The 10,306-nt window shown below is 42.6% G+C and overlaps 1 protein-coding gene across 1 annotated transcript in view; it reads right to left on the reverse strand.

Moving 5' to 3' along the window:
- The window catches only part of P3H2 (prolyl 3-hydroxylase 2), a 333,781-nt gene extending 325,967 nt beyond the window's left edge, over positions 1-7,814 (reverse strand). Inside the window, exon 1 of the mRNA XM_077290298.1 lies at positions 7,024-7,814. Coding sequence (XP_077146413.1) covers positions 7,024-7,431 — 408 coding nt within the window. The 5' untranslated portion in view covers positions 7,432-7,814. The remainder of the gene's footprint in view (positions 1-7,023) is intronic.
- Between the last annotated feature and the right edge of the window lie 2,492 nt (positions 7,815-10,306).

The following is a 10,306-nucleotide window of genomic DNA, read 5'->3' on the forward strand; positions in this document are numbered from 1 at the left end:
CTTGGGCACTTTACACGTGGAACGATGCGCAACCAGACAGGACACCCCCTTTAAATAAAAGTCTTTAAGATTCACCTCTGTAATAAAAATATGTACAACTTTGCAATTATGCAGGAAAAACTTAACATTTTTATGCAGTCCTAGAAACGGAAAATAAAAAATTTGCCTAGCTGTGCAGCGATTTTAGATTTTGTCGTTGGAACTTATATCTTGGGTGAGACCGTTCCTATATTTCAGTAGCAATTATTAATGGCTTCATTGCTTTGACCTGCTATAAAGCTCATATACAGGCTGTGGAGGAAACATTGAAAAAAACCTTTTGTATGGTGTAAGTTTCCATGAGATTAGGTGTATTTTTCGTCACCGTGCTGGAGTTTTTGCAGAGCTCACTGGGAGCATCTGTTAGTATTTGTACGTTGTTTGTTATGCTTTGGAAGTCTATGTTGGTTGTATGAGTCTGTCAGGCTCTTTTTAATAGAGTGAATTAAAAGTTATATTTTATTGAACTACAGTCCTACCTTGCTATTTGCACATTCAAACTGATTGGTGGTACCACATTATTAGGTTTTGTAGATTTTGTCGTTGCATAACTAGAAGAACTCGAGAGTACGGTCCCCACAAGCAGAGGTGTGACGATCATAGGTGCAAGGGTTGCAATCGCACCCAGGCCCTGAAAACTAGGAGAGTCCAAAAGGACCATTTGCCCCATAAAAAAACACTATTACTATTAAAGAACAGTGTTAGTTGGGAGCCCTCTTGGAAATTTTGCATTGGGGCCCACAAGCTTCAAGTTACGTCACTGCCCATAAGCATCAACGGGCGAATGTTTGCACAAGTTTGCAGGTAACACCTCTGTATTACCGAAATAGCTGGGTACTATTACAGCAGTTCATGCTTATTTTTTCTCAGAAACATGCAAGAAACAGCTGAAATGACAATATTATAACCGAAAAGTAGGAGATATATAGTGTACACCAAGTGTGATCTCCAGACACGGAACTAAGGGACTTGCTCATATAACACTTCACAGAGATAAGTGCACTATTTTCCAATAGAAATGCTAATAATTCCCTCCATAGTTTATGACATTTTTTGGATTCCACAACTCTGGATGCAGTGACAGTTACACATCTATAGCGGCATTCTCATCTTAAAGTGATTAAACAATCCAAGTTAACGATAACGCAGATCCTTTCATGTTGGAAACGGCCAGCAGTTCAGCATGTGGAGTGGGTTTTATTGAATAATATATTAGGTTTTGCAGATAAATAGAAGAAGCAGATCATTATACTTGGGGATGCTTTTTAACGCAGAAACTAATAAAGCGAGTCTGGATCACTATTGAAGACTGGAAAATATTTTGTGGTCATATTCCAAGAAGCTGTTCCTTAGATCAAATACTTCATGACGGAAGCAAAGATCTAGACATGAAAGAAGTTGACGACTTATCAAACTCAAACTATGTATCACTTTATAAAATTTGTACCTACAGGACACAAGACACTTAGACTCCTTTCACAACCACATTTTCTCTAGTTTTGTAAGTACATAAAGGAATGTGTTCCACCAGGAAAGCATTCCAACTGGGGACTTTCTATTAACCAATTCACCCAGGGCCATTTTCCCTTTTTTCATTTTTGCTTCTTTGCTCCCCTTCTTCCCATAACCATAACTTTTTTTTGCATTTTTCCATCATTATGGCCATGTGAAGGCTTGTTTTTTGCTGGATGAGTTGTACTTTTGAACGACACCATTGATTTTACCATATAATGTACTGGAGATTGGGAAAAAATCCAAGTACGGTGAATTTGCTTGCTTACTAAATGCTATTTCTGATCTGCCATTATGATTCCCCATCTCATTATTTGTTTGCAGATTATCAAATATATATTTTTAAATTTCAGTGGTGAAAAAATTCAAGGTTTGCAAAAAAATAAAAATGCCGCCATTTTCCAAGATCTACACCGCCTCCATTTTTCAGGATCTGGAGCTGGGTGAGGGCTTATTTTTTTTGCGTGCATACGATTCCACTGTTAGGGGCACATGATATCTGATCAAATCAGCTGTCATCTGCCGGAAAAGATGCGGTCTTGGTGCTGGAGCCCGCATTAAAGGGGTATACAAGACTTATCACATATATATGCATCATATGTCCTTAAGGGGTTAAAGGAAGTGTGTAAGCCCAAACTGACAGTAAAAACTAAGCACAATAGCCATGTAGGGGATATAGATAATATAAAAATTGCACCTTTAATCTTCTAATCACTGCCTCCATCCTGCAGAAACTGAAGTTGAAACCAAATGTACTAATAAGGTGGCTCAATGCACCCTGGATGTGGCTAAAATGTTTACTGCACCGTTCCGCCCATTGGTTTTACAAGACGACACTCACCTCACTGGTGACTGACAAAGCTGGCTTGCTTGAGCGTTCTCTGCAGACAGTGCAAGCCCAGGCTGTCAGTCACCAGTGATTGCAGGCAGAGTTTATATAAACAGTGGGTAGGACTGTGCACTGAGCCTCTTGGCCACACCCAGGGGGCGCCGAGCACTCTTATTAGTATAATTGATTATAGGGAACCTGTTGACAGGGTTTTCCCATATAAAGTAGGGCCAGCACCTGTATTTTAGAAAGATGTAAATATGTCCTGAATACGCTTTCCTCAAAAGAAAAAAATAGTTTCTATTATACTCAACTTCGGGGCGATCTGGTCCAATGGGCGTCACTGGTCTTGATCCGATGCATCCTCTTTTCGTGCTTCGTGTGGATGATACGTTCTACGTCATCCACACAGTGTCTTTGGCATTGCACTTTTGCACAGGGACACTTTTCTCCATGTTGAGGGCAGAGCAAAGCACCGTAGCGCGCTTGCGCTGGTGCTCTTTGGCCTTTACCCACTTATGCACATTACAGCACTTTGTGATTCAGTCGGCAGGGTAGAGAAGTGCACCGGATCAAGAACATCGTACTGGAGTGCCCCATAGGTGAGTATAATAAAAGCTATTTTTGTTTTATGGAGAGTGCATTGGGGACATATAGACAGTATTCTAGAATGCTGTCACATAGGGCTTACAGGTGCTGGACCTACTTTATATGGGAAACACCTGGTGACAGGTTCCCTTTAAACTTCAGTTTCTGCAGAATGGAGGCAGTGATTGAAACACTACAGATGCATTTTTATAGGCACTGCTTCTTAGTATAGAAACTTGATTCCAGCTCACCCAGTTGCTCTATGCTCATCCACCTGGGGCTCAGACACCGACTTCGCCCTGGCCTCACATCAAGAATAATAGAAAAATCATAGAATAGAATCATAGAATAGTAGAGTTGGAAGGGACCTCCTGGTCCAACCCCCTGCTCAAAGCAGGATTCACTAAATCATCTCACAGATGTCTGTCCAGCCTCTGTTTGAAAACTTCCATGGAAGGAGAACTCACCACCTCTCGTGGCAGCTTGTTACACTCATTAATCACCCTGTCAAAAAGTTTTTCTAATCTCTCCTCCCATTCAGTTTCATCCCATTGCTTCTAGTCTTTCCTTGTGCAAATGAGAATAAAGATGATCCTTCTACAATGTGACAGCCCTTGAGATATTTGTAGTCAGCTATTAAGTCTCCTCTCAGTCTTCTTTTTTGCAAGCTAAACATTCCCAAATCCTGCAACCTTCCTCATAGGACATGGTTTGCAGACCGGTCACCATTCTGGTCGCTCTTCTCTGAACTTGCTCCAGTTTGTTGATGTCTTTTTTAAAATGTGATGCCCAAAACTGGACACAGTATTCCAGATGAGGTCTGACCAAAGAGGAGAAGAGGGCAATAATGACTTCGCGTGATCTAGACTGTATGCTTCTGTTAATACATCCCAGAATTGCATTTGCCTTTTTTGCTGCTGCATCACACTGTTGACTCATGTTCAATTCATGATCTATAAGTATACCCAAGTCTTTTTCACATGTGTTGTTGCTTAGTCCTTTTCCTCCCATTCTGTATAAGCTTTTTTCATTTTTATTGCCCAGACGTAATCACGTGACCCGAACGCTACGGGTAGCTTGTAGCTTGACCCATAAAATATAATATAAAAATAACCTTGCTGAAGATGAAGAGAAGGTTTTCATATACTTAGCTTCACTTCCTGGGCAGAAGGCTGGTATAAGCGTCCTGAGCGCACTGTCCCGGCCGGTGACAGGCGCTCGAGCGGTAGGAAGTGAGGAGAACGGTGCGTGATGCTTGGTTTCACTGCAGCTGGCAGGACCTGCGTAGTGTTTGGGTCACGTGACTCAGAGGTCACGTGGTGCCCCTGTGAGTAGTACGGAACACTGTTGGAGCCAAAAAAATATTCTATATATATATAACATTTTTAGGGGAACACATTCTCTAGTTTTTAGCATTTACCTGTCCCCCACAGCATTTGTTTTATCCCCCTTGTAACACGTCCATCTATATATAGCAATATAGCAGTATACTTTCCAGTTAGTTTCATTTATCTGTATATTTAAGTCTCCCTTTTTTTTACTTTTTTAGACTTCAGCTTGTATCGACAAATTTCTATTCGTACCTATTTAGCACCAAAATCTCATAAAAGCTGTCCCCATAAAGCCGACTCCTGTCTCCCAGGTAATCACATTATATCGGTGTTCAATCTATGCATTTTATATAGCGCAAGTACAATATATATGTTTTACATTATTAGAAGGACAGCAGAAGAGGTAAAAAAGAAAAGCGACTTTGTAGAACCCTTTATGCAAGGACTAGAGGTCATCTGATGACACATTCCCAAGTTTAGTGAGATAATTGTTACAGAATGTTCCTTCTTGTTTCTCTTGTTGACTAATTTATCTTCAAATGAAAAATGATGTGAACAAGGAAAAAAAAACCCACAGTGTTAACAGGATGAGGCTGACGAGCACATCCAGTAATATCAGCATATAATATTAGTGATCTGTAATATAGATGTACACTTCATCACTATTGTCAGCAGAGTTTCCCCTATAACAGACAGTCCATTACTGTGCTACTCACGGATCATTACGAGATATACTGTATATACATAGCTGTTATAATTGTATATTAATTTCCGGTTTATATCAGACCAGATCAAAGAACAGAAGCTCAGCAGCAGTATATGTACCGTATATGTAATATGGGATCCTAGGACGCAGGTCGCACACTCTGTCAAACTTTCTGAACTCAATGCTCTTCCAGCATCATGGACATTGGGCGGCCTGTGCTGTTCTATTTCTGAAATTATGGTATACAGACAAAATATATAAAGTATATACTAATATTATAGAGTATTGTTAGCTCTCTCATACTGCTCTTTCCAACATGACACTCTTTCCTGGGCCGGACTGGCAATCTGGCAAATACCAGAAGGGCCTGTCTGGTCGTGGGCTGCCTTGTCTGCTACGTTGTTGACAGAGTCGGTGTTCTCAAGACACCCATACTGTTAAGAGCTGTGACTGAGGTATCATTAGAAATATTGGTCTTGTAGTAAATCTTGCTTTCCTCCATCCAGGGTAATATTAGTAATATATCCCATCTGGTGCTTGGGGACGGGGACAACATGGGCCTGTGTGATTTCAAATGCCAGGACTGAATTTTAGCCCTAGTCCGTAGCTGTCTATAGCTGATGCTGGTAATGATAGTCTGGTGATGAATCTATAGAGGGTGGTGAAGGTTGGCAAATTGCACCCCTGTGGTTGTCACAGAAAATTAAAAGCAAATTCTGCTGTGTTAGAGGAGAGGTTTCCAACATTCACAACTTCCAAGATCCATATTAGCTTTATGAGTTGCACCCTGGCGTTAACTGAATACTAGGACATCCATAGTGCCAACAGGGCATGATGGCATTAAGCTGGCACGAGCTTGGGAGCAGCAGGCAAGGGACCGTCGTGTCACATGTGGCATCTGGGCCACGTGCTGGGGAACACTGTGCTAGACCTACGCCACTTGTAACCCTTATATCTAAGTCTAGATTCACATCCTTAGAAATATGTACCGTATATTATATCTATATTCTAGATACATCCTGTACTCAGCAATATATAAATCATTCATAGTTCGATCAAGAGCTTTATTTCGAGCCCTCGGATGGCTACTTTTTTTGATGAAGACTATCCTGACATATCGGTATATTGGCAATATGGAAACATTTTGCACCCACAACACCATATCCCATTTAGCAAGGAAAACATCAAAGGTATCAGTATCAATATTTGGTAGAGGAATTGGTACAATAAGGTATTTATTGATGAAAGCATAGTATCTTTTGTTTTCCAGCAATATTTATAAAGACACTTTTACCATTATCGGGTAGCGCATCAATGCTATTCTTATTGACAGTGCAGATCTGTGTTTTTCAAGTCTGTGGGTGGAAAACATCGGACTGCACTCAGATGACATCCAAGAGCAGTCCGATTTCTGCGGAATCACAGAATGGAGAATATGGACAAATTTTGCTCTCCATCTTCTCCTCATCCAAGAGAATCGGATCACACTACGCTGACACTCTGATCCCTCGCAGCAGAGTTTGATCGGAGTGTCGTTAATTGAATCGGCCTCATTCTCTCGGAAGAGAGGATCTACGCTTGTGTGATCCCGGCCTTAGAATGACAGCTGCTGTTTGTGCTGCTAAAAGCCGCATGCCTCTCATGTCATGCTAAGTATGGCTTCTTTCTACAACTTTTAGAGGAGTTTTCCTATCCGAAATTACTGCACAGCGGAGATACAGCCTAGCATTGCTATGTCGCGGTGCCACATTCCTCAACACTTCTGGGTATTGCAAAGATAGAATAATAAATATTACTAAATAAATACATATAATTTATCTCCACTAATATATTGCTTAATAAAGTGGACAATATTCTTTCAGAAATGTATATAGAAGAAAATAGTATTATTTACTATTACTGAAGAGGGGACAATATTGAAATAATACAATAATAATGAAAGTGTCATTAATTATAGTTAAATAATGTCAATAATAACAATATCCCATCATCTGGGATGGTCACATCTGCAGTCTTACCTTAAAGTACGCCCTCTGCAGGAAGTTGTAGGGAATTCTCCTGTGGAACTCGCTCCTGATGTCCTCGGTGACTTTGTGCCTGGTCAGTGCCCCCAGGATGCCCTCCTCACACTGGTGCACGCAGGATGCCCGCTGGAGCACCACACTGGCAAACTTCAGCTCCCAGTTCCTGAGAGTTTGCTGCAGGGGGAACCTCTTGTTACAGCCCAGGCTGCAGCGGATCTTGGTCTGCCTGAGCTGGGAGAAGCTGCTGACAGCCATCTCCATGTAGTAAACCACCTTCTGGAAGTCATTCCTATAGTAAGCCTCTATCCCATTATCATAGAGCAGGTCATAAGGTTCCAGAGTGGAGGCGAAAGAGTGCAGGACAGACAGGAGGAAGGGGACACACAGCTCCTTGGGATGCATGGCTGCTCTGGTGCCTCTCACTCAGGGTCTGGAGCCCTTTAAGAAGGGGTCTGTGCTTCTGCCGGGAGCACCATGTGCAGCTCTGTCTGACTCACACACAGGCAGCCGGCACGCTTAAAGCGACACACACTCTTTTAGGAGGAGTCCAGAGCAGCAGCAGCCTCACCAGGGGAACAGCCAGCACCTCTCCCACTGGCTCAGGGGTCTGAACAGTTGCCAGCCCAGGAATGCGGGGGGAGCCATGCTATTTCTGGGTCGCCTTCATCACTGACTTTGTACTTCTTGCAGATCTCTCATCTTTGTGAGCTGTGAGGCTTGTAATCTCCAATAAGGAGGTGCACTATCCTATTCATGGGGGTCCTGAACCCCCCATTTATCTCAAATACTATAAGTATAACACCAGAGTCTTCAAGGGCAACGCATCTGTCAGCAATTTACCCAATTTCTACTTTTCTACTTTTCTTTTTTTTTTTTTACATTCAGAATTGTCTGTAACTGATGTTTAGGATTTTTTTTTTTATGCCAGTTTGTTCAAGAAGTAGGAAAAAAATTATACAAAAAGTAAAAAAAACAAAAACCCACTTTTGTTTAGTTTGTCTGATTTTTCTCTTTATAGGTATATTTTTGAGTAAAATGTAAATTGTTCTTTTAGTCTATAAACTTCTGATAATATGCCTCTGAATTTCCAAGCAATAAATTTTGTATTTTTTTCTGACAAAAAAAAATGGTCAAAGATTTAAAAAAAAAAAAAAAACACAGAAAACAAGTTCATAATCATTTAGAAACAACAATACTATTGTTTTAATCAGGAAGAGTTTATAAATCAATATTTTGTAGAATAACCATGATTTTTAATCACCGCTTTCATGCGTCTTGGCATGCTTTCCACCAGTATTTCACGCTGCTTCTGGTGCAAAAACTTACGCAGTTCTTTGATGGCTTGTGACTATCCATCATCCTCTTGATTACATTCCAGAGATTTACAATGGGGCTCAGGTCTGGAGTTTGGGCTGCCCATGACAGGGATTTGATGTGGTGGTCTCTTAATTTTTATGTGTCATGTGACTGCTGAGGCCAGTGTTTGGCAGAAGAGGTCACATGGTTGTACAGACCCTCAAATATCCCAAGAATGTAACATAATATCACATATTACACTTTCGGCCATGAACGAGACAAATGTAGGACCCCTATCTATAAGGAATGGCATGAATATCTGTACAGGAAAGAAATATATCTTGGTACCGTGTTAGCCAGTAGATAGAAAAATATTTAGAAAATATTGAGGACTCTCAATTCTAAATATTTTTTTATGAATATCTGTGGCGCCCTTGAGGTCCAGTCGCTACAGAGGTACTGCACCTCGGACGAGGTGTGGTGCTCCGCTCTCGGGTAAGGGGGGGGGGGCATGATCCAGAACCCACACGCTTGAATCCAACACCTAACCTCTCAAGGCCAGGGAGGGACTAGGTAGAAGGTGTGGGTGGAAAGAGTGACAGAGGGGTTGTCATGGAAATAGTAGGAGTCAGGAAAGGTCTAGGAAGTTAGTCAGTCTGTGGGGAGGAGGAGAGCAGAGCAGACGTGAGAGAGAGTTGGAGCTGGGGACTTGAGCAGTGAGGCGCTAGTCCCAGCACCAGAGGACAGAGCGAACAAGGAAAACAGAGAGCAGCTCCTGACAGAAAGAGGAGAGAGAAGGGGTCATAGGGGCACGGGGAGTGAGGAATCCACCTGTGGGGCCCGCATCCACGCCGACCATAGCAGGGTGGAGGGACCAGGTCGCAGTTAAGGGACCAACCCTAGTTTAGTGGAGAATTACAAGGCTCAGCTAGCAAACCGGAGGCTGAGGTGACTGCACGTGCCACAGGCACATCCACACATATTCGCTGAAAGGACCTACACGTAGGATCAAGGGGACCAGAAAGACATCGCCCGGCGAGATCCGAGGCTGCTGGCTTGGGACACTGTGAAGACACAGGACAGGAGAGGTGGGAGCCAGAACAGTGAGACTGCCAGGAAAGGAACATAAGAAGGGGGTTCTGGCAAAGTGTACCCCGAATTACCTGAGAGCTGGCTGGGCCACAGACCCAGAGGACACAGCACCGCGGCTGGGGACTGCATCTAAGAACTGTGAGTAAAAGTGTGTAAACTGCACCCTGCTGTGTCCTCTGAATTATTACTGCGTCACCTGCCCTGAATCACTACATTCATCATCACTAACTTTAATTCTTTAAATGCCCTGGGACTAAGCTCTACCTGTAGAGAGCTGTAACAACTCTGCTGCATCACCATCAGCCCCAGCGGTCTCTTTAAGCAGCGTCGGCCACACATTGCTGAACACCACAGATGGCGTCACGAACAATTCCCCTATAAACTTTATTTCCCTTTTAATTTCATTGACTTTTATTGGACGCCCAGGGCCACGGACCGGGTCACTGCTGCCGTGACCAACCCCTTTAAGAACCGTTGGACTCGGCCCGAGTACCCCATGGCCGTGACCGGCGCTCCATTTTTCTAGAAACAGAGTCAACAATGCACAATTTTTGCCAATGAATGTATTTTGAACATCTCAATGGCACCAGTAATAACCCCATCAAAGGATGTGACCAACTCCTTTATGCTTGTGGCTCCTGCAAACAATGTCCAAAGCTCTTTAACAAATCTAGATACAACAATGACAACTATGATGACAATGACTCCTCAAAATTTTTAGGTGTTACACAACAGAGACTGAATTATATGTATTGTATTGTATTTGTGGTGCCCCTGAGGGATGAGTCACCACAGAGGTACTGCACCTCAGCCAGAGGTGTGGTACTCCGCTCTCAGGTAAGGAGGAGTCACTACCAGAAGCCAAACACTCGCATCCAACACCAGAACT

Source organism: Ranitomeya variabilis, chromosome 2, assembly GCF_051348905.1.
Source record: "Ranitomeya variabilis isolate aRanVar5 chromosome 2, aRanVar5.hap1, whole genome shotgun sequence".
Lineage (NCBI taxonomy): Eukaryota > Metazoa > Chordata > Amphibia > Anura > Dendrobatidae > Ranitomeya > Ranitomeya variabilis.